The sequence below is a fragment of the Pristis pectinata genome, chromosome 4, assembly GCF_009764475.1.
Source record: "Pristis pectinata isolate sPriPec2 chromosome 4, sPriPec2.1.pri, whole genome shotgun sequence".
Lineage (NCBI taxonomy): Eukaryota > Metazoa > Chordata > Chondrichthyes > Rhinopristiformes > Pristidae > Pristis > Pristis pectinata.
In genome coordinates, this window is record NC_067408.1 from 102,439,953 (window position 1) to 102,465,747 (window position 25,795).

General features: G+C 38.1%; 2 protein-coding genes across 2 annotated transcripts in view; one reads left to right on the plus strand and one right to left on the minus strand.

The window, feature by feature from the left end:
* The window catches only part of LOC127569682 (protein SON), a 45,729-nt gene extending 40,739 nt beyond the window's left edge, over window positions 1-4,990 (plus strand). Inside the window, exons 9-12 of the mRNA XM_052014483.1 lie at window positions 2,091-2,238; window positions 3,549-3,617; window positions 3,938-4,053; window positions 4,826-4,990. Of these exons, the coding sequence (XP_051870443.1) occupies window positions 2,091-2,238; window positions 3,549-3,617; window positions 3,938-4,053; window positions 4,826-4,990 (498 nt within the window). The remainder of the gene's footprint in view (window positions 1-2,090; window positions 2,239-3,548; window positions 3,618-3,937; window positions 4,054-4,825) is intronic.
* A 1,705-nt stretch (window positions 4,991-6,695) lies between these two features.
* Window positions 6,696-22,914, minus strand: LOC127569610 (protein downstream neighbor of son homolog). Its single transcript, XM_052014395.1, has 10 exons — window positions 22,243-22,914; window positions 19,565-19,645; window positions 17,087-17,287; window positions 16,436-16,614; window positions 15,604-15,782; window positions 15,085-15,211; window positions 14,323-14,436; window positions 12,387-12,585; window positions 9,314-9,526; window positions 6,696-8,212 (listed from the first exon to the last, which is right to left on the minus strand). The coding sequence occupies exons 1-10, from the start codon at window positions 22,537-22,539 to the stop codon at window positions 8,075-8,077; spliced, it is 1,728 nt and encodes a 575-aa protein (XP_051870355.1). The 5' UTR covers window positions 22,540-22,914; the 3' UTR covers window positions 6,696-8,074.
* Between the last annotated feature and the right edge of the window lie 2,881 nt (window positions 22,915-25,795).

Here is a 25,795-nt window from a genome sequence, read left to right on the forward strand (position 1 = left end):
ATTTTGCAGTTTTACTGTTTCCTGGGCTGAAAATGATGTAAAAGCCTAACTGTAAATGTGTTTACTGTGGTGTAACACATTTGTCAGTGGTGGGCCTCAAAACCACGGGGGGGTGGGGGGTGCTTCTTTATGATTGAAAAGGGCAACTCATTAAAAGTTAAAATAGCTTATGCTGTTTATTGTTGTTGTCACTTTAGCTGAAGTGATTTATTCTGGGTGGATAACTAACTAACATCTTCTTGAGCAAAATACCTTTTAGTTATAGAGTCCAGAGTAGCATCCTGATATTCAAGGCAATGGGACATTTCTCAGCCCCTTAAGTTTTTAAGAACCATGCAATATAGCAAACTTGTATTGTCTATAATATTACAAGGTTTGCCTCATTACCACACTTCAATAACCATTAACTATTAAATTGACCATGAAAATTGTACAACTATTAGCATTTGACTGCTGGATTACATTTCCCTTCAGGTATTAATGGTCACTTACCTCTACAAAGTTTGACATTTTGTTGAGTTATGGTATCCAGCAGTGGTTGGTGATGAGCTGAGAGAGAGAGTGAAAGGGCAAAGAGAGGTGATAGTTCTTAACTTCCACTTCGTTGTATGCAGACCTTTTGCAGGTTAAATCCTTTTAGCTGCCTTGTTGCCATGGGCATTCTCAATAGAGGTCCAGCTAAGTACATTTTTCCTTTGTTTTCAAATACATATCTTTCATCTTCACTTTAAATGTCTGAACAGCAGGCATCGGAACAGAAGTAGGCCGGCCCCTGTTTTCCATTTGATCTGTGATCATATGCCATACACCGGCCTTTTCCCCATATTTACAATTAACAATTGACTAAACATCAATTATCATTTGTGGAACACAATTCAAACTGTGTAGGAAGTACTTGTTTCATAGGATCAGCCTCTACGGATCCTTGATCTCCATCTCAAATGTCTTCCCATTATTCTATATACTACAGGCTATACCAACCCTGTTATGATTGTGCATCTCTGTATGAGGTGTGAATGAATTCTGGAGAAAACAGTCCAGATACTCCTCTCCAACCCTCCTGTATTGGAAAATCACAAACCTGCACCTGAGAATGACTCTGAGCCAGGGAGATTTGAGACAGATATATCTACTCCAAGCAGTTTCAATCTCTGCAATTCTCACCGCTTGTGATCTACTGGCTGACTTTGCATATTTTAGACAATATTATCTCCATATTTTGTCTGACCATGAAAGGCTTTGTTTTGTTACAAAATATGGATTAGGCACTAAAGCACTAGACAAAACTGAAAATACTGACTACCAGAGACAGACTACCCAATGACACATGAACAGGCAGGGAATTGAGGGATATAGACCATGTGCAGACAGATGAGAAGTTTAAATTGGCATCATGGGCTGAAGGGACTGTTCTTGTGCTGTACTGTTCCATGTTCTATGTAAGCTTAGATGAATCATTCCAACGTCACTTTCTGCATCCTCCTTATGCATTGAATTCACGCTCTCACCAAATGTTCAACTGGCAGCTTTTATGATGCACTTCATTTAAGACCACGCTATGGTGGCAGAAGCTGTTCACTTTTACACTCTTTTTATACACCCAAGTTACAAGTGCCGACTGAGCTTCTTGCTCACATTACTTTGTCCCTTTTAAGCCCACCCTCTTACTGCTGACCTTCAGTTGTAACTGATTCTGCCAGGCAATTTTGATTAATTGGTGCCGTTTGCAGTCTCTTACTTTCATAATATTCTAAGTTAAATATTAAGTTAATTTAATTGTGAGACCCATCATCCAGTACTTATTCCCACTCTGACCATAAATGCACAGCACCTCTGCTCCTTTGCATTTATGACCATACTATGCACAGTCTTTTTGGAGCATGTTTCTTGAAAGCTCTTGAAACTTTTTTTTAAACAATGACTTAATTATTTACATTTGTTACTTGGATTATTTGATTCATATTTTAAGATGTGTCGTGTAATGATGCATTCCAGAAATTTTGCAAATTGTCTTGATCGGTGTGGCTGTAAAAGGCTACTTTGACCTCTTGTAAGATTTGTTTTCATTATACCTATCTACTTACGAACAGGATCAGTTCCTGAGAGCTGCACCTTTAACTGGAGGAATGGGAGCACAATTGATGCAAAAAATGGGATGGAGAGAAGGAGAAGGACTGGGAAAAAACAAAAATGGACCAGTAGAACCTATTGTTGTTGACTTCAAGACTGACCGTAAAGGTGAAGGTGCTCTTGTGGCTTTAGCTCATCAATATAGCAGGGAGTAGAATTTGCTTCACACAGCAACAACAATCATCTCTCAACAAACATTAATGTCAGTTTTCTATGCTAATCATTAAGATTGAAGTCAGAAGGATGATAAGTCAGGTGTGTGGTGTCCACAATTTTTTTTAATCTATTAAGAAAAATAGATGGAAAAATTGTGCTCAGTTTACACTTAGTTCTCCAATGTGTGCTCCTGGTATAGAGAGCTTTGCATTGGAAACACTGAAAATGTAACTAGATATGCATGGTGGTTTTGGGTGAGGTTGGTGGGGAGTGGGGTAAAAATTGTGCATGTTTGTGAGGGAGGGAGTGGCTCAGCTGAGAAAGGGCAGTGTTTGTGAATTACTCTCTTCAGGGTTTAACACAAGAACATTAAAGAAAGGAGCAAGAGTAGGCCACCAGGTCCCTCAAGCCTACCCTGCCATGCAATATGAACATAGCTGATCTATGCTGGTCTCAACTTCTCTTCTGTGCCGGTTCCCTAAGCCCTCAATTCCTTGATTTTTCAAATATTTATCCATTTTCATCTTAAATGTATCTAATGATCTGTCCTCCTCCACCCTCTGGGGCAGAGAATTCCAGAGATTTGCTTTGTGCTGCAAAACTTTGTTAACATTTTCTGCCCCCAGCCTGTCACACTTTGCTTGTCAATTTCCTGTGCCACCTCGCTCTTATTTCCTCTTAATTTATTAGATATCCTATTCTTGGATCCTCCTCTCTCCTATTTAGTTAAAAGCACTGTCTACAATCCTGTTTTTGCAATTTGTCAGGACACTGGTCCCAGCACGATTCTCCTATAAACATCTTGGTATTTCAGTGCAGAAGTGGAGGATATTTCAGGGTCTGGAATGCACTGCCAGGGAAGCAATGAGGACAGAAGAGAACCGAATAACTTCTTGAAAGGAAAAAAAGATGCACGGCTTTGAGGAGGGCAAAGGAAGAGGACTGGCTGGTTTGCTCTTGTGTAGTGTTGGCACAGACTTGATGGACAAAATGGCCTCCTATATGCTGTAGCCTTTCTGCAATTCAGTTCTGAGACATCTCAATCTCCACTTTGGGCTGCAAGTCATTGTGAGCATGGCCACAGGGATTTGCTGCTTTTAATATGTTTATCATCATTTAGCAGATGAAAAGTTATTGAAACGCAGATTAGTGTTTTAAATACTTGGCCACGATCTGAAAAAATAATGGTATCTTTAGCTTTAGACCACAACATGTCATTTATTCCTTGCACAAATTTAGAGCCAACATTTTGTGCCATTTAGGTCTGGTAGCAGAAGGAGAGAAAACACAGAAGAAATTTGGAAATTTTCCCATAATGAAGGACTTATCAGGTACAAATACACAGCCACAGTGTAATCCATCAAATCTTTATATTTTGCTGCTGAATTTAAGTAGTAATTTCTCAAACAGGGATACTACAAACCAATACAACATAAAGAATACAATTTTCTTGGTAAGCAAAAATTACATAATGCAAAGTACTGACATATATTCCGAGATTTTTTTTTCTTCTTCTTTCCCTAATACCTTGGATGGTTATAAACAACCTTTTGGATTTAAATTAGTTGATGCTTTAATTACAAATTGTTAAATTTTGATTGCCAACTTTTGATGATTAAATGCCATTATTTTCTGTTTGTGTAATCCTTAGGAAAACACCCGGTTTCTGCTTTGATGGAAATTTGTAACAAGAGAAAATGGCCACCACCTGATTTTTTGATGGTTCGTGACAGTGGCCCAGATCACTGTAAACATTTTCTGTTTAAGGTGATGAAGTCATTATTTAGTTCCTAAGGTTGCTGTTAACAATATTTTCTGAAGAATGTTAATATTTCTTATTTATACAACAAAACTAAGATATAAATACATGCCTTTGGACAGGGCTGTAGATTCCAAGCAATTACACTACCATTTAGTCAAGACAGGGTTACCAATGTGAAGAATCATGGAATTAGTATGCTTCAAAACTGTTTTGACCTTTGTACACTTCCAGGGTGAGGTTAAGTTCAGTCAAAATTAAATACAGATTGTAAAGTACAAAACTTCACACATTGGTAACATCAATGTGAAAGTTGCAATGGTGAAAGTTTGAGTTGGCAAAGGGAATTAGTGAAGCAACATCAAACTAGACACAAAGATTTGGACTCTCATTCTATAATTATTAAAAAAAACAGGAACAGTGAAAATAGAATTCAGAATTAGCTTCCTGTAAAATGCTGACGATTCCACCAATAATGGACAAAAACTAGATAGTGTCTTCCTCAATTATAGATGTGCTCCACGCTTACAATGATAGTGTCTTCTCACTTGCAGAATGTATACTGCTTTGCTTCATTCAGGTTCACAATGACTTAATTTTTACCACATGTAGACCACTGCATCCTTGCAAACAAATTTGTAAGCCTTTTACAAGGACAGGTTTAGTTGTTTAGTATAGTGATTAATATTTGTTTGATGTTCTGAAATATTACATTAAAATAAATTGAAGTGTGGTAAGCCTTAAACTATCTCAGTTAGATGATGTACATTTTTGTGACAGGTGATGATCAATGGCACAGAGTACAAGCCCAGCCTCGCCAGTCCCAATAAGAAGCATGCTAAAGCCTCAGCAGCCACTATTGCTCTACAGGCCATGGGGCTTGTTCCAAAGGAGGGTGCTGCTTCAGCCACAAGTTTTAAGAATGCCTCAGATGACACTACATAAATAAAGTTGTATTATATTAGCAGTTGCTTGTGGATTATTTTGAAAGTGACCTTTTCATGAATTGTTATGAATGATAGCGAGCTCCTGCTCACTGCCAGACTTTGATCAGGCTGGATCTAGCCCACTTTCCATCTTCCCCAGCTATCTGCACTTGATGAAGAGGGTTGGATGGGCTGACACTGCTGACAAGGTCTGATGTAGCTCACAGAGCAGGCCTCAGACAGTTATCCTGAGGCCCCATCTCCAGCATGCCTTGATAGCCTGCTAGTTTTCAAAGGCTCAAGTATTTTTAACTGCATGATAGACATTTAAATGAGTAAAATTTGAAAACACTAAATAACAAAAATAAACTAAACAGGAACTTGCCTTTCTCTGAGATGGTTACCAGTGCCCTGTGGAGACAAGATCTTCCTGCCATGAAGCACTACAATCAAAGTACATCTGCACTTCTTCAACACATCACAGTTCTGCTGCTGGGCTCAACATAGAATCCAGTAGCAGAATGTCAGATATCTAGCAATCCAGAAATCTGAGATGTCAGTTATTTGTAATTCAGCACAATTTCAAAGGGAACTTCTAGCTATCAGTCAATATAATGTGGGCCAAAATTAGAGTGTATACATACTCAAATGATGTAGTAAGTTTCAAATATTCCTTCAGCAATGCAATTATTTTTGTCAGTGGATGGTAATATGTAGAATTCATTATGTATGTGGGTGAGTTTCACAAAGTTCTCCAGCTGATCTCTGTGAAGTTAGTGGAAGAACCACAAAAAAAAATCACTAGAGAAAATAGGATTTACACCATTTGGCTGAAGTGTAGGCCATTAATGCCCACAAATGTCTTTGGCCATCAGATCTTAACTGATTCATAGCTTAACTCCACTTTTTTTTTGCTTGGGTTATGTTATCCTTTTAAAATTTCCCATTAACCAAGTTTCAAAAGCTTTCTTTTTGGGGTAATGCATTTCATTCCCACTTCCTTTTTTGTGGCAGGTGTATGACTATTCTACCAAAATTACTACAAAGCAAATCTCAACTAAAACAGTTGAATTTTTTTTCCTAACTTCAGCTTGCTGACTTTGGATGCTTCCTAGGTACCCTGGTTTTGTTCAGCCGCCATAAAGAGAATGGTTTTAGCACAGTTGATGAGCTACAGGCACCATAATCCAAGATAAAATCTGGATCTTAAACTTTCAGATACTAAAGGAACTACTGGAAGGGCTGGTATTTGTGAAATCAGCAGCCTGGACTCATGGTTATGAGAAATATTGCATCTAATTATGCAGTGGCAGTGAAAAAGTGGTAAAACATTTGTTGCACATGATCTGGATTCATGAAGTTATCATTCAATGAATATAAATGATAAATCAGATACTGAATTGTCAGAAGCTGGGCTGGCATTTTATCTTTACCCATGAATGTGCAGCTGGTTACCATTTAAGATATGGAATGTGGCTAGAAATTTAAGGTGTCTTTAAAAACTTTACAGACTTACTCCTGCTGTCACCTCACTGTTCTGTCAGCTTTTACCTTAGCCACAAACACTCAAACAATGTATGTTTGACACTTTGCCGATAAAAGTGTAATTGAAAAATAGAATTCAAAGCATTATTTCAATTAGATAGTAGCACATATTTGGATGACAAATAGAAGCAAGTTGAGAAAGTGCCTAAACTTATACTGATTAAAGAAAAGACTCGACCAAAGCTTCACTTGTATATTTAATACTTAATAAATAGTCAAGTTGAAGTGGCAGTGGATCAGAAAGTGCAATACAAAATATCTGCTCAATGTTGAACATAGATTGCTAAAGTAAAAATGGACAATATACATCTTTTCTACTCATTTAGAATTACTTCACAACATTTTCCTTTTGTAAAAGTATTTATAATTAAATCAATAAGCAGTCTGCTACAAATTGAAATGTGCCAGAATCTTATGCTGTATCAATTAACAGGTCAGATCTAGTTAATCCTCATCACATTTCAGTGCTAACTGGCCACTATATATCACAGGCTAAAACTAATTATTAAGTAAAACATCACATTCTAATAAGATTAACAACCCTAAAACCAACTTAACTGTTGATCTTGTTAGCTTATTTCCATTCTCTGACATTGCTGTGGCAGGGTAAATAAAAAAGTGACTGCAATTCTTACACAATGATCCTGCTGATATATAAACACTAAATATTGTTATTGATACACTGAATTGGAGAGAATTTGCATGCCAGTAAACTATGGGGTTGATGATCTATAAATTGTATTTGTCAGTTTCATTATTTGTCAAGGTTGATTTATAACACACCTAATAGCAGGAAATTTTTAGACCAGCATAAAGTTGAATAAAACAGTCCTCTGAAGAATCCCATGCAAACAGATAACAATACCAGTTAGACATGGTTTGAAGCTACATTATGTTAAGTCATATCATAGCCAAATCAAATAACTTAAAAATCTGAATATCTAACCAGAAAAAAAGTTTACTTGCCTACCTGCTAGCTGTTTACAATCTCCTAGGTAAAAACAAAGGCAATTGAAACAATCTAGACATTTTATCCAATACTCATTAATTCTTCCCTAATTAAAAAGTCAAATAAAGTTCCATCCATCTACAACTCCTACAAATCCAGAATCACTTTCATTATCCTACCCATCAACAGCACCATATCTCCAGAGAAAACAGATTCTACTATAGTAAATAGTTCTATGATCCATTCAGTTAAAAAAAACAAATCACTGAAATAATTCCCTTACTCCAAATAACCAAATGGATATTTCAAACCCTGAATGGCTCAGTGTCGCAATTAAAAATATGAAATGCATTTATCATCTGCATTAAAAATAAACCCAATTTCAAATAACATGGCTAATACTAATGTACAGTGTATTAATAAATAGGATTGGTATGCAGTCACTTAATATCTAATGTTTTTTGGTCCTCATTGCTTCAGTCAATGTTCATTAACACAATCCATCTGTAGCTTTCCTCCAGAATGCAGTTGCACATCACTTAACATCTACAAAAGGTGACTTTTGAAAACTTTAAATAAGTCACAGAACTATCATTGGAAAACTGGAATTCACAATTTCCATGTATATTTATAGTCCTTCATTTCTAGATGCTTCATGGAGGATTTTCCAATGGTTGGCTGTTTCATTAGTTGATTCAGAGTTTCTGGGTGTAGACCATAATTAGAAAGCTCACCTGAAGAGCAGTCCTGTTAAAACAAAAAAGAATGTGTATGTTCAGCATGTTAATAGCAAATGAAAACAGTGGAGGGTGTAATCCTGTGTATATTAAAGTAAATGGTCTCAATGTTATTCCACTTCTAGGTGGAACTGAGATAATTACACTGTACACAACCCAACTTCCCAGATAGTTCATTTTAATTTTGTCTATAATCCAAAATATTCACAAGGTAGTAAACATGTATTCCCAAAGTCCAGACATCTTGCTAAACGGGTAAAGCCATCTATTGAATGAAAATAGTTATAAGGGAGAAAGCAAAAAGTACAGTAATCTACACTGAATTTTAAATGCTCGAGCTTTCTAATTTAAATATACATTTTAACATTTAATTTTTAACTGACTTGAATGTTTGTGTCAGATACTCAAACATTCAATCTCTGACAGGGAGAAAGCAAAGGGCTTGGCTTAACCATTGTCCAAGTGTCTAAGGGCTGAGTTAAGATATTTATGATTAGAAAGGTCCTGTGCCTCATAGGGTCTTTAGTGTCAGATCTGTAGAAGACATTTACATATACATGACAGGAGGCAACTGCACCTCCCAAGTCCATCCTAACAGAGCAATTCCATCTGTCCCATTCCCCCACCTTTCATTTCTCCGTATTTTATTTTTTTAAATCATGTATCCAAGACAGGTAACCTACCATCAAATCTGAGAAGCAAGAGGAAACAGCCAGGGGTATCTGGCACCCAGGGGAATCTCATGGTGTCATGAGTATATGCAAAATCTGCACAGACAGCATCCAGGGTCAGGATCAAACCCAGGTTTCTGGAACCCCGAGGCAGCAGCACTAACTGGTGCAACACCATGTCACCCAAACTTGAACTATGCAACTCACTCCAGATAAAGTTAGTTTAGTAGGCAAGTGGCGAGCTGGTCTACAGAAGATTAGGCTAATACATATTCATTTTTCCACATTGCCCACCAGTTCCTTCTGATTAGCAGCATTATTACAGCTTTACACCTTTCCCCCCAAATATTGTTTGCACCAAGGCTTCAGAAACCCACCTATTCGGAAAACAAATACTGAAAGCAAAAACTTTTTGAAGATAAATATCTGTTGTCCTTTACCTTGCCTTCATGATGTTCCAGTTTGAGGGCTACATTAAACACAGAAGTTGGCTCATGTGAGTGAAAGCTGGCTGTGAAGTTTCCTTTCTGTGCCGACTTCAGCATCAGCGTCAGACTGTGTAGGGTGTGAGGCATGATGGGACCAGTGATCTCAAGGCTGTGAGATTCCTTCATCCCAGATGGATGCTGTGTCCTAACATTAATACTTCTGGCCTGAATAAATTATGCAAAATTATTACTTGTATCCAAAATTCTATAAAAGCAAAATATTGCATTTACTGGTAATCTGATAAAAGATGAAACAATACTAGAAATGCTCAGTAGGCCCAGGAGCAAAGTTGGCTCCACTGGAGAAAGTTAACATTTCAGGTTGCTGACCCTTCAGAGGTCATCAACTGGAAACATTAAAAGTTTTGCATCTCCAAAGATTCTGCTTGATTTACCATTTTCAGCATTTTGCTTTGAATCTACTTTTTTCCCTCCCCACTCTGGAGAAAGTATTACAAGCTGATTAGCAAATTTCTCCAAAGGAAAAACAACAGGCTGGACCTCATTGGCCAATACCACCGATTCTGAATGGAACCATCGGGTTTAGTTATTTAAAGAGAAGTTCAGGCACGTCCTGTCAAATGTACAAGTCCCAGACTTGAAAGATTCAGAATTCTGTACATCAGTTCATTCTGCCACTGGACTCCACATTTACATGGGGAAATTGCCTCAGATCTGGTGCTAGTTTACACATGGCACAGGATACGAGATTCCATTGGAAATTGTAAAGCCAAGGTAAAGCAAAGGGGAAGAGCTTTGTATTTTTATAGATTTAAAAATTAAATTTCAATTTATTTATTTCAAGTTAAATTGATTAAGTGTCTCCGAATGTCAGGAACATTTAAAATCTTAACTTCCTCACAGCTTTTATACCCAAAGCTGGGGGCAGGCCCACAGATTTTATCCATCATCTCTTTTTATCCTAAACTTCCAGATTACTTAAATTATCTGTATAATCTCAGCATGACTTCCTCACAACCAACTCACAATGAACCCACTCAAATAAGATATTATTTGGAGATGCAAGAGACTGCAGATGCTGTAATAATTATATAATTTGCCTTCATAGTTGCTTATTCTACTTGCACATCTATTTTATGTATTTCATGAACTTGCATACCAAGATCAGTAGCTAATCTTAGATATTCAAAATTTAATTCAGAAAAAAGTGCAAATATTCAGAGGGACCTTACGGTACATGTGGATGGCTCACTGAAAGTGAAATCACAGGCAGACAAGGTGAAGGCAGCTTTTCGCATGCTGGCCTCCATATGTCAGGGCATTGAGTATAGAAGTTGGGAGGTCATGATGCGGTTATACAAGACGCTAGTGAGGCAGCATTTGGACTATTGTGTTCAGTTTTGGTTGCCCTGCTGTAGGAAAGATGTTATTAAACTGGAAAGAGTGCAGAAAAGATTTACAAGGATGCTGCCAGGACTTGAGGGACTGAATTATAGGGAGAGGTTGGACATGCTAGGACTTTATTCCTTAAAGCATAGGAGATAGAGGTGATCTTATAGAGGTATAAAAATCATAAGGTGTATAGATAGGGTGATAGATGATTTCCCAACTCTGCAGGGGAAACTAAGGACTAGAGGGCATAGGTTATAGGTATACGGTGAGAGGGGAAAGATTTAATAGAAATTTAAGAGGCAACTTTTTTTATTTACACAAAGGGTGGCATCTATGTGGAATCAGCTTCCGGAGGAAATGGCTGAGGCAGGTACAATAACAACTTTTAAAATACAGTTGGACTGGTACATGAATTGGAAAGGTTTAGAAGGTTATGAGTCAAATGCTGGCAAATGGGACTAGCTTGGATGGGGATCCTTGGACTGCATGGACCAGATGGGCCAAAGGGCCTGTTTCCTTGCTGTATAACTCTATGACTAAGTTGGCAGGTCATGAAGTTGTGTGGTAAAGTGAGCTATGGGGAGGAAACAATAAGCCTCCATACAACCTGCGGTGCCTAGGTTTTCACAATTTAAAAAATTGTTTTAGTGTGATGTGCTAGCTCTTCTAAAGATTGTATCAACCACAGATGGCAAATTGTCTATAGTCTCCTATTTTGTCCACTCTTGGCTTTAAGCAGTAGTGTTAAATATGATAACTAGAATCTTCAGGATTGTTGCACAATCTAGGGAAATTTTGGAAGTACCACTAATGATTTTGCTAAATCTACAGCCATCTCTTTTAGAATCCCATGATACAGGGTACGTCATGGGGATTTGTCTAGTTTATATCCCTGTAATTTACTTGTTTTCTCTAATTATATTAATTATTTAAAGTTCACTGTCATGACATCTCTAGTTTCTATTTCTGCAGTATAGTTTAATGTATCAGCCATATTTTTTTTAACTTCTCATAATTTCCTGTTACTTGTCAATGTGGACTCTGCATATTTGCTAGCTTTTGTTTTGACATTGTTGTAGATGCTATTCTGATCATTGCCATCTTTCTAGTTTTCTCATACTAGTTCATTTACCCATTACTTAGCAATGTTATTACATTTCATAAGGCACTAGTTTCAATGAAACTAACCTGTAAGCTAAATATCATCATTCAACAGGTCATGCTCAGCTAATTTAATTGCAATAAAGGAAGTCACAGAAGAAAAAATACTTCATAGTAATTTTAGATAGTTTTTTTTAAAAGAAAAAGCATATAGATCCCACACAGGATGGGTACAGACATCAAAAGCACAGAAACCAAAGAACAATCAATGGTTCAATTTATTGTAGATTGGCAGCCAAGGTAGGCAAGGAAGGTTGAAGAATACAAAGGGACCCCATTTTGATTAATAACTTGGTCATAGATATAGAACAGTTTTGAAGATAAACAAAAAACGTTTTCTTGGGCAACTGAACACAAACAGACTACACAAGGTGTATAAAGTGGGATAAATACACAAGCCAAAAGAGAAAATCTAAAATTACCAAATAGAACACCAAGATTTACTACATGATATTCCACTACAGACATTTACTTTGATTCACGGAAAACAGTTTAGTACATTAAAGCTCACCTTTAATGTCTGCATTGAGGCTCCTCTGAATGCAACAGGTGCCAAGAGTGTAGGTGGGAGTCCTGCCTGGGGTCCAGCTCCAGCTACAATGCTCTTATTGTTTATAAGGAAGTTCAGCAACGTCAACGTCTGTGGGCCTTTCACTAGTACAGCTGATTCAGGCTTATGGTCCATTCGCACAAGGTTGTGTTCCTTACGACTAGATTTTAGCATGAAGGAAAAGCTATTTCAAGAGTTGCAGAGTCAACAATACAAAAATTAGCGAACACAGAGTGATGACAACCTGATACTTTCATGGTTAGTGACTCAGATTAGCATTTAATTCCAAATTTAATTACTTGAATTTAAATTCCCCAGCTGACATGGCAGGACACAAACTTCTCACAAGGTCAGTGACGACGGCCAGTGCTATTCTCACAACAGCACTGGCTGCTTGCCCAGTAACAACCACAACACCAATATTCCCTTCAAAATTGTGAGCTGTCCATACACTAAAGGCAGAGCACATTGACATAATTCAAGATTATACAAGGCTTTCCTATCCCTGCATTCTTCCCTCTACCTCTTGCCACTCCTCCCTGTTCTGGTCCACTTCCTCACTTCTCCTTTGATTCTGGTCATCTCTCATTCTCTTTAGCTTTCATGTTACAGATAGGTCTCAGTTTTTAAAAAAAAATTCAAGAAAACAATCCCTACTTGAAAAGAAATGTCTTCTGTAAACACAGACAGTTGGAGAGGTTTGGTTGGGGGCACTACAGGTACAAAAAAATTGCAGGAAAGAGCTATGTCTTTAAAACTAAAAGCTTGCTTTCTGACTGCTGGGTTAACAAATAGCAATTGCCACTCCTCCAATCCCAAAAGCTCAAGATAATTTTGCAATGAGTACAAATATGTCCACAAAAAAACTCATGCTGAATCAAATCAACTTGTGGGTTAAACTTTGCCTGAGAGGTCAGCAGATAAATTATGAAAATGGTTATTGAAGTAATAAATAATGCATTAAAACAAAGGTAACCTGTTATTTGAAAAGAACAAAGAGTTGGAAAACAGTGACAATCTGGGTATTGTTTTGGGATTAGGCTTTGTGGATATACACAGTATAACAGTGGAGGTCAAATCATAATAGTACTTTGTGTAATTCTTGACACAAATATACCCTTCTCCTCCATGGCATTATTTGCACAGGATGGAGCAGGATGGCCTATCCCAAATACTTGCCCATGCCATTCTCCTGGAGCCATCTGCTGTCCCTCCAAAACACAGTGCAAGTTAAGTGAATTATTATATACCAGTGCTGCAACATACTGCACAACAATCTAACCTTAAATGTTATACACCCAACACATTAAAACTCTTTGCATACAATATTGATTCTTGTATTCATCAGGGATCCAACACCATTTATAGAATGAACATTGTGGTCCACCACTAGTGTATTAACAGTCACAATAAAACTGTCAAGATGCAGTGAAGTAAATGACCGCAAGCCTGAATTACTTACTGTGAGCTTCTTCACTTGGATCTTTAATATATCTAAGCTGACAATGTTAACCTTTTCCCTCCTCTGGAATAGATCTCATTTATAAATTCAGAAGGTCACACAGCAAAAATGCCTCATGAAAATCAATGATGTAAAAGTAGCAATGTAATTAAAGTGACTTGCTGCATTACTCCAAAGCAACCATGCACTTTTCCCCTATAAACTTTATACATGCAAAATTAACATGCAAGGCACAAACCATTCTATGCTACTTCTTTAGAAGCCAAAGAGCACATTTAGAGTAGACACTGCAATTTCTACAATACTGCTATGGACATTATAGCTAACATTTCAGAAGGAACTAAAGAAAATGAAAACTAAACATCTGTTCCAGCTTCTGATCACTTAAGTCGAAACTCCTTTTCATTCACCATGAAACTAGATTTAAAAGGATACAGTTTAACGGAAATAGAATTAGGCTTTCTAACTTTGTCCTGTACACCCATTTCTTTCAGCCAGGATATTCCACCATCGTCATCATCATCCTCTTCACTACTGCCAGCATATTCTCTACATTTAAAAAAAAGTGTTTTACATGCCTGTTAAACATTCATGGTGGTAGAAGATATGGAATTATAAGCTTCCTTTCATAGAATTAGAAATATCCATTGTTTCAGTTTTCATTTCAGATTAATTTAAATATTAGTGTTAATGAATAGAGAATTAAAAAAAATAGCATTTATATGGCCAGACCCCCTATTTGCAATTGTTCAGTTTTCTGAACCTCTGCATATTTGTTTTCTCAGTTCTAGTCCTTTCATTAGATTTGTTACTTAAAATCAAAGTTCTGACTGAGGTAATTGTATAGGAGTTTTAATTTCCTAATAATTTGTATGCCAAGGTTAAAAAAAAAGGGTTGAGAAATTATAGTTGAGGTTTTGTCTCAGAAGTAACTTCTATTTTGGTTTAAAAGATTGTTTTGTGGCACTCAAACAAGAATGTTCTACACACCTTATTTGTATAATTTCTAAGATTAATGCCACTTTAGTCCCATACCAATAGTTAGTAGCATTTATCCCTATGCCTTGGGTTCTTCAAGTGGCCTCTAAAAACAAAATCACATGGCTCTATTTGAATGGAAGCATTAGGTTCTCATAGTATCACAAAACCAACTTTTCTAAAATATCCACATGGTATTTTTCCATAAGGTAGACTTACTTCTGAACATCCAAGTTTTTCTCCTGTGTTTTAGCATCTGGAATGCGTGTTCCCAACTCTGTCATTTCACTTTTTTTTGTCTTTTCATTTCTACTATTTTCCAGTAAGGGCAAGGAAAATGTGATCCCTGTGCAAAGATAAAGCTGTCATAACCAAAAATATACCCTCTTTTAATATCAAAAAGGAGAGTCCAATAAGGGTGTCACTTTTTTTGATAGAATATCATGTTCTGTATCATGATATAACTAGAGCACCAATAAGACACAAAGGGATTTATGATCCAGCTGTATGAAGAGGTCTAAAGAAACATTATAAACCAATACTAGGAATGTTTAAAACAAAAATCACCTTGTACATTGAGATGCAAAGTACTTCAGAATTTTTTTTTAAAACATATACAAGAGATGGGTCTAGGTCACTAGAATTCAAATGGTCAGGATTTGACCTGAGAGGGTTAATCATCCCTGGCCCCACTGCCATCATTGCATATTAAGTTTTAAAGTGTATGAAGTGTCTTACCTTCATCTTTCATAGCTTCTCTGAGACCTCTTGTTGTAGGGGAAATAAGAGCAGTAAGGACATCACTTCCTGCTATTCCAGCTGCTCGGAAAAGCACAGTGAATTGATATGTGCAGAAGTAGAAAAATGGGCAAAGTTTGGCTCGCAGTAGATTATACAACGAACTAAAGCTGAGTGACCTGGAAAAAGTGAACATAAAAGTAGTCACTTGGAGTGAATGTATTGTTGCATTTCATGATAATCTTGTCTGCTGAAGGCACTAACATTGAATTCAGATTTTCTAGGAGTTGGATTGTATAGCATTTTTGAAAGACAATTAATCAAGCACAAGCTTACAACAGCATTACATAAGCAGTGCTGTTATGTAGTTAGCCACAGCAGTCAATTTGGACAAATTTTACAAGATCCAAATAATCTATTTTCTTTTGTTGATGTTGAAAGAATGACATTGACCAGGATAGGAGAATTTTTATCTCAAGTCATGGGTCTGGACAGAGATACCTTACGTTTAAACCTTACTTAAAAAAAGTTACAAAAATCTTGCACTTCAGTACTGAAGATAATGCCTATTTACCATTAAAATTTATAATTTTTAAGAGATACACAAGAGACCACTGATGCTGGCTGAGCAATATTATTCTTTCACCCTAAATAATGAATTTAAAGCCCATTTTGCAAGTTTGTCTTCTCTTGCATGTGAAATGCATTAACAAGCTTGAGCCCAAATCATAACTTGCAAATCCATGGTAAAATACCTATCATTTGCATCTTAATCCTTGGTCAACTGAGTTTTTTTCTTTTAAAAAAAGTGAACACAAAGCAAGCAATGTACCATTCACTCATTAGCACTTGTTGGAGTTCTTCGTCTTGTGCCCATGGATTATTTTTGCCAGCCATTTTCCGTTCTGCACCTATGCGAGGGAAAAGTGATAGCCATGGTAGGGAGGGGTGAAGCCAGTATACAAGATTCTGCTGGAAGGCACAGCGTAAATCTGTGCATGATCTTGGGTCCTATATAAAAGAAAAATGTTTTGCACCGTCATTGAGAAATTAGAACTTGCTCAACATTAGACATTTGAGACAACTTCAGGAATCTGTGGAACACTTATTTGAACTTTGCTCTTTTAGATTAACCCAATGTATTAATGTTGTTCTGTGTATTTCTCACTCCTCCAATCTTTTTAATCCCTCAAGGCAAAAATCAGTTCATCATCTGCCCCCGTGCACTTCGATCTTCTGAAGTGATTAATTGCCTACAAAGACAACATTGGCCAACTGTCTTAAATTTACATGAAATATCACAAAAAGCAATTTGATTTCCCACTATTAAAATCTGCCCATCCTCTGCACTGAAGAAAAGTAGACCCAATGAGTTTCAAACTGAATATCAAATTTTATCAATTAATTTAAATGCATCTTTAATAATTCCAATTTTATGGTAGCAAAAAAGTGCATGAGGATATGATTACAGATAATTTAGTACCTCTACATGCAAAGGAAGATCAACTACTGAGGAACGACAGTGTTGAATTAATCCTTTGGCTTCTTCTGATGCTTTAAGCTGACCTGTCCAAGTAAAAGGGTGAGGGGATGTGAACAGAACCCACGTTTTGACACTCCAGTCAGCAGGGAAGCTTTCAGGTAAAGAAGTGCATTCAGGTAGTGCTCTAGAGTCCTGCAAATTCTGCAAAAACAAAATCACAAGGAAAGTTACTGAGGTTGTCAAAAAAACCTTTGTTAAAAATGCAAGTTCTCCCTAATATATACCTTTTTCACTCAAGATGATTTGTTGAGCCAAATTACAGAAAAAAATCATTCCAAGCTACTCACAACAATGCTGGTTACATCAAATGATCCCACTAAAATGAGATTATTGTACTGAATTTTATTCAGAAATAATTGTCCTCTAATTTTTCTCCACTGATTACTGGCAAAAAAAAATCACAGACCTAATTAGCAATCAAATCCCAGTTGGCTTAATAAAAATGATACAGAAGCACATAAATCGGAAGATTTGAAGTTAAATTCCTAAATTTGTGCCAACTTAACTAGCTGTCAGTGTGCAACAATTAGTCTTGGCTCCATAGAAAATGAAAAGGAAAGCGTGTCTAGTACAGTATTGGTAACCCTGATTTACTATCCAGTAAATTGTAGTGGAAAATGCAAGCATGGCTAGGAATTTTTTTTCCTACTGTTATGATCTCAATATTTAATAAAGTTCCTGAAACTCAAGGTCTTAGCTCATAGTAAGAGTGATGCTGTCATCCACGTAATGATTATCCACTTGAGTCAGTACTGAGTGAAGAAAGGCCAGTTATAATATAATGGAGCTTTGTGTGTGTCATAGTTTCTCTGCAGCATTAATAAAGTAATGTTACTAAACTCTTCCTTCCATTTAGCTGCAAATTGTTCACTACCTTCATAACTAGATGTAATAGGACTGCGGAGTTTCAATCTGATCAGTCGGTTGTGCGATCATTTCACTATCTATTGCACGAGTTTAGTATGCATATAGTTCTATGAAGCAGCTTCACTAGGCTGGCACCTCATTTTTAGGTATGCCTGTTGCTGCTCCTTCTGGAAGAGCGCAGGATATGCTGGGCTATGAATCAGATTTATTATCACTGACCTATATGACATGAAATTTGTTTATTGTGTAAATTTATGCTGCTGGTTTACAGTACTTCATGGATGCCAACTTTTAAGCTACAAGATTTCTTCCAAGGCCTATTTAGCACAATTGCAATGCCAAACAATCTGATGGAGAGCATTCCTCACTATGAAGCCTGGATTTTTGTTTCTACAAGGACAGTGCAATGGTCACTTTTACCAATGCTATCATGTTTAGATGCATCTGCCACATGTGCGATGGCAAAGATAAACTCAAAGGTTTATCTCGTCAGAATTCGCTCACTATTACTGCCAGACTGGATCTGCAGAGGTGTCCTTCATGACTTGTCCAGCTCAGTCAGTACTGATGCTACCCAGCTATTCTTGTTAATGGATATTGAATTTCTTTACCCAGAGTACATTATGTGACATTGCTACTGTGCGTTTCTTCCTAGTGTTGTTGAACGTGGAAGAGCACTGATTCATCAGCTAAAGGAGGACAGGTGGTGGTAAGGAGATTTACTTGCATATTTGACTAGATGCCACAAAATTTGATAGGTTCTGGTGTCAAAGTTGAGAACTCTGAAGGATTCTCCTTCCCACCTGTATTATGATTTTTCCCCACTACCATTGCCAGGTCTATTCTGTACCCAGGGACTGTCAAGAGGGAGTCTGGCGCATTACCTGTGGTACAATTCTATAATCAGGCTGTTGCTTGATTAGACTGTGGGATAGCTCTCCCAATTTAGACAAATCAGACAGTAAAACTGAAACCAGTGGTCATCAAGGGGAAAACACTAATTGTAGGAGTAAAACTCCAATAAGGTTACACTTTTTTTAAAAAAAATTCTGATAACTGGTTACAAAGCAGCAAAGGGAAAATCATGTGGTGGACAAATATTTCACCAGCTATCTGTTTTCTTGAGGACTGGTCATTCTTTACATGACTAGGTACTGAATGACTAATTCCGGTCAACTTCACAGTGTCTTGTCCCTGCCCAACACTCAAACCCATTTCCCAGGACCTTCAACATGTTGCATTTCTCAGTTACAACCTCTGGATTCTAAAGCAGCATGCTTACACTTGCGATCCCAAGAGCAGAATGAGAAAAGACATGCAATTAAAAACACTAAACACTCTTGACTATTTATGCAAGTATTCCTTAATTTTGATACTTCAACACTTCCCTTTGCATCCCATTTGTTCACACTCTTTAGGTGCCTTAGGCAAACTATTAAGTTATTTATTTCCATTTCCTAATATGGTGGTGGTGGTGAAAGATGAAATCATATACATTTGTACTTCTGCCTTTAGCTAATTAACAAAATATACTGGTATACAAAAGCTTACTTTAATTGGCACAGGAAATGGTAGTACTTGGGAAATAAACTTTGCTTCCAAAATGGAATCTTCATCTCCTAAAGGCAGCACCTATTTATACCGGAATGAATATAGACATTATTAGAAAATCTTAACATTAAAAATACACAATTGTATGCTAAGCTCTATTTGTCAGCTAAAGAAATTACCCAAGCCTAGCTTAGATCTGTGGGCAAATCCATGGCCATTCATGGGTTTTCCATCTTACTGGCTTCAAAGTGATTGTCAAATTATTAACCACATATCAGGGCTTCATTTTAACTCGAGACACACAAGAGACTGCAAATGCTGAAATCTGGGGCAACAAACAATCACGAAGGAACTCAGCAGGTCAATCAGCGTTTGTGGGAGGAAAGGAATTGTCAATGCATTTTAACTACCTAGATTTGCTGCATGCATGTGTGGCTATAGTATTATATAAAATTTCCATGTAGAATTGTTTCAATTTTTCAGATGGGGGGAAAATATCTGGATTACCATTAATTCATAGCTTGGGTATGAATTTGATAAGCAACAAAAAGTAGCAATGATAGTGTTAACTTATAACTGAAACATGCAAATCTTCTCAGAAATGGGTGTACATTGGCAAATTAAAGTGACGAATCCTGAGCTCCTTGAGCATATAATTCAGGCTAACATTCCAAATCAGTTAATCTTAAACCATACAGAAATATCATCCTTCAGATGAGATGTTTAAATGTCTACATTTACAGGTGGATGTAAAAGATCCCAGGGCAAAATTTCTAAGGGAAGGGAAGTGCAACATAATGCCCTGACCAATATTTATTCCTCAAATAATACCACTAAAGGCAGTTTACCTAGTCACAACCTCATTGCTCGCAGTACCATGCTGCATGCAGACTGATACCTTTACCTACAGGGTGACTTGTTACATTTCAAGAGCCTTCAACCTAAAATACTAACTGCTTCTTTCACCAGGGTTGCTGCAAACTGCTGAGTATTTTTCATTTCATAACTTCCATTTATTTAACAGATGTTCTAAGTGGACTTAAAACCAATGAAGTATTTTTGAAGTAAAGACACAGACTCCCCCCCCCCCCCCCCCCCCCCCTCTCCTGTGCAAGGAATGCCATTGGACTACTGATTTTGTGCTTGCCCACCTACAATGATTTCTGGTTATAAACAAGCAACTGTAGCTCTCATCCTTGTTTTCGTAAACTTCTGTGATCTCACTTTCCCTACCTCTTTAAGCCCTACAACACTAAAATACCTACACTGCTCCAGTTATGGACTTTTGATTATTCTCAATCTTAAAAAATCACTCTAGTATCAATCACCATAACTGGCAAAACCCAAAGTTCAGGAGTTCCAACCCTCAACCCCTCTGCTTTTTCCTTCAAACCATCTCTTAAAGCCCACCTTTGAACAGGCTATTTGATCATCTGTCTTAACGTCTTCTATCAGTTTCAAATTTTGTTGGGTAGCACTCCAGTGAAGCATCTTGGGACTTTACAAATACCAGTTATTGCTCTTAATTAGCTGTCAACCTGAGCATCATTGTATCACTCCAAACCATTTAGCATTCGAGTTAATTCCTCCAATATGAATTGCAGTTCTCAGCTTGAAGTGCTTTATTAGCTGCTTTGTACCTTTCAAAGTAGCAGTTTTCCAACAACTTTCATGTCCCATCTTAAACATTCCATTCAGCAAGCACTTAAATTACCAGATGGCAAATACATTTTAAAATCTGAAAATGACAAGTAAGACAATAATAAAAAATGGGATTAATGTACGATTAGTGTAAATGGATGGTTGATGGTCAGAATGGACTCGGTGGCTGAAGAGCCGTTTCAGTACTGCACATCTTCACTGCTCTAATTACTTTACAAGGTATTTCATTAGCTGCAAAATACTTTGGAAAATACTAAAGGAGGAAGATATGTTATCAGGAGACAATCAATTCTGCAGGTGCTGGAATCTGGAGAAATACACAAAAAGTGCTGGAGTAACTCAGCAGGTCAGGCAGCATCCATGGAGGGAAATACAGTTTTTCGAAACAGGAACATGACCTGTGGATAGAGTGGAACCAGTAGATGCACTGCACTTAAACGTCTGTTTCATTTCCAGCATCTGCAGGCTTTTTGTTTATAGGGAACCTTTCACGTCTCTTTCAGAGCATTTCAAAACCCCTTCCTGCCAAACCACATTTGAAGTGTAGTCACTGTATTAATGTAGAAAAGGTGGTGAGGAAAGTACACGTGAAACTCCTACAAATACAACCACCTGATAGTTTACTTTAAGCGGTTGCAATTTCGTGGATAACACAGTCCAAACCACTGTGGTTAATTTCCCTCCGTTGGAAGAAATATAGCCACGAAATCTTTGGCACATCCCCGAGAGAGGGCTTGAGTTTATCTCCGACAGTGCAGCACTCCTTCAATAAATGAAAATAATAGCTACTGGAAGTCTGAAATAAAAACAGAAATGCTGGAAACACTCAGCAGTTTAAGCTTCTGTGGAAAGAGAAGCAGAATTAATGCTTCTGGTCGAAGACCTTTCGTCTTCCCACAGATGTTCCAAACATTTGAGCATTTCCAGCATCTTCTGTGTTTAGTTTAGACCTCCCCAAGACGTTAATAAGGAAAACATTGTTTTACACTGACAACGAAGGGGTTTGAAAGGTGTACCTGAGGAGCCCCTTTGCTCAGCGGCGTCTCCTCGGCAGGCCGCCCGCCCCCAGGGCCCGCACTCTCGGCGGGCAGCCCGCAGGTATTGGCGATGTTGGCGAACGGGTTCCTCCGGCACTTCTTGCGCTGCTGCTGCTGGCCGGGGCCGCCGTGCTCGGCCTTCTCAACGGGGGAAGTCGGCGGTGGCTCCGAGGGAAGCCGGCCGGCCACGCTGCAGATCCGCTTCCTCCGCAGCCTCAGAACCTCCGCGGGCTTCTTAAAGCTGGGTGAGTAGCCGGCTACTTGCTCGGCCGACATCTTATGGCTACCGAACGGACGAGGGAAACCCTCCACCCCCCGATACTGGAGCCAGGCGGCAACTTTCGGGCGCCTCAGTGGGCAGTTGTTGAATAATTACTAATTAACTCGTTTCGTGGGACTTTTATCAGTTTCTGCTAACTTTAAGGAGAGATGATTTAAAACTATTCCCTCTTCTTCTTTCTTTTATTTAAAAATAAACTTTATCTCCCGCTGGGTCCCTCAGTCAAATCCACCGACTCTGCCGGAAGAAAGTTAAAAAAAATTTCGCGCGAGCTCCCATTTGAACAGTTCCCGCCGAGTTACTACGCATGCGCAGTGAAGGAGGGGCGGCTGCCCATCGTCGTGTGGGCGGGCTGGAGTATCCGCGCATGCGAAGTGAATCAGGGGCGTCTGGACATGGTCGTGCGGGCGGGCTGGGGGAGGGGTCTGCGCATGCGTAGTGAATCAGGGGCGGCTGGACCTGCTCGTGTGGGGCGGGCCGGAGTACCGGCGCATGCGCGCTGCCTTCCCCGTCCTCCCCGGACGGTCTGTTAGTCCCGGGTCAAGCTGGCGACGTGTCTGGTCAGTAAGAGGGGAGAAGGGTGGGCTGTCGATGTGTAGGCTGGTCAGATTTTTGGCTCACACGTGGACGGTAGTCCCCGCCACAATGTACAGCAGCCAGTGTGGGGAGATGGTACTCCACATGCACGTTGTGGAGCTAAGGCGGAGAAATGTGTGCAGGTTCTATCCGGACTATGAACTCCAGACAGCTGTTGTGGGAGAAACACGAATAGGCCATTGAAAATAAAGTCTCCAAAAGTAACACATTTTGTCCCCACCCAGCTTGTATATCGCTATTTGCATCACAGTCTTATAAAGTCACGGAAACAGGCCGTTCGGCCCAACTGGTCCATGCAGACCAAGATTCCCATCTAAGCTAATACCGTTTGATGGGAATCTTGATCAGCTATCGCCTCTTTATCACAGATATTTTTGTTCTCTCCAATCCTCCTTGCAATTTAAAACGTACTTGTATCCTATCTTTTCCCAGTTTTGATGAAAGGTCAACGACCTGAAACTATAATTCTGTTTCTCACTCAGCGGATGCTGTCTGGCTCCTGAGTACTGTCTAGTTTATTTCAGAATTAAAGCATCTACAGTTTAGTTTTTATTTTCAAAGCACATATTCAATTGATTATTTCGAAAGAGGAGAGCATTGCAAAATAGAGGCAGTTCCAAATCTCCGAAGATCCACCAAATGATATTAAAGCAGGCATAGACTTAAGAATAGCATGTTGCAGCATAGCAAGACTAAGGCAGGAGAGTCATTTCAGAGTTGAGGCTTGCTGACAATCTGGAAAATGATGGTCAGAAAATTGCAGCATTCTGTGAAGAGAGAAACAGATTTTACATTTCAGGTCATAATGTATAACAATAAAGCATAATTGTAACTGCTGTAGTTATTGTTAGACTTAATAGACTGTGTTAAACTTTATGTGGACAGTTTGGGATAAACCAGTGACACCAAGAAGGTGGTGATACAGAATACATTATACAATGTATTAAAAGTTATGGAGACATTTATGTTGATACTACAAAGAACTCAGAAGTAAGAGAAGTAGCCCATTTGGCCCCTTGTGCCTGTTCAGCCATTAAGATTATGGCTAACCTTCTACCTTAACACCACATTCTCATGCTAACTCTGTATCCATTGATTCTCTTAATAATTAAAAAATTATCAATTTGTATTTTGAATATACTCAGCAACTAAGTCTCCACAGCTATTCTCAGTAGAGAATTCCAAATTTTCATTATCTTGTTTCAGTCCTGAATGGTTGCCTTATTTTGAGGTTCTGACCTCTTGCCACTCACCAACCAGGGGAAACATCAGCCCTGCATCTACCCTGTTTAGTCCCATAAGAATTTTGCTTCAATGTGATCACCCCTATTTCTTCCAAACTGAAGAGAGTACAGGCCTAATCTGCTTAACCTCTCCTCAAAAGATAATCTTCCCATCCTAAAAATCAATGAGATAATTGGTTGTACTCCCTTTGTCACAAGTATATCCTTTCTTAATTAGGGGCTCAGCATTTCACACAACATTCAAGATGACATCTCACCAGAGCCCTGTATAATTTCACTGAGCCATTTAGGATGCTTACGGTATGAAACCATATGTTTATGACATCTACCTGGGAAAGTAATCCACTGAAATTACTGGAGTCTGGAATGGATACTTCAGAGGTGTCAAGTGTAGGTTGTGGTGAAAGAGTTTATTAAACAAGGAGACCAAGAAATTGAATGAAGTCATAATTGGTTGAAATTATATGGTTTTAATGTAGATAGTTAACAAATTTTATATTTTCAAGTACATAAATAGTTTGATTGTATGGGTTTATTTCCTTTTTAAAGGGAAAACATGTTTTGCATACCTTTTAAAGACAGGTGGTATAATTTGTAACAGGTGGTATAACCAGACAATGCAGTTTAGTTGAGAGTGTTTAATAAAAGATGTTCTGCTATTATTTCTACATCTGCTTATTTGATTATGAAAGCAGTAACACAAAAGAAACCAACAGCACAAGGCCTCCAATGAGAGCCTTGCCATCAAAACAGACCTTAATGAACAAATAATCAACATTTTGTAGATGCCTACTGTACTTCCCTGAATGGGGATTCAGACTTGTGGTCTTCTGTTCTATGTCGCATAAGTTTGTTGTTGGTGGGACGCAGCTACCATCAACTGGGCAACAATATGAGCAGCAAGAGGAGCAGAGGTATTGACAATCACTGCCCCATTAACCTAGAACACCAGACAGTAGAAGCATTGCTGGAGCATTTTAAATTAAAACAATATTCCTAGGATACTTCCTGTCAAGAAAATTAATTATTGTATATTATAAATTATAATGATGATAAAGCAAAATGGACCATGGCCTCTGGTATTGTACAATTCTGTGACTTTGAAATTAAATGATATAAATAACCAGAGGAACATATTTATATATTATTTTTAAGATTTCAAGACATGCTAAAGATCTAAATAGCCTTATTAACTAAATAGCTATAGACAGCATTTTTAAAATGAACAGATTGTTTTCCATTTTAGTAATCTTTGAATGAGCACAATGCATTGGAATACAAATTTTCTGCTCTATCAAACATAGGTTCAATCCTTGGATTTTCCTGAGTTACATTTGCCATCAGATGACATTGCATGGAGGCCTTGTCCATTTTCATAAGGACAGGTGAGTTAATTCCAAGGTTTTCTCAT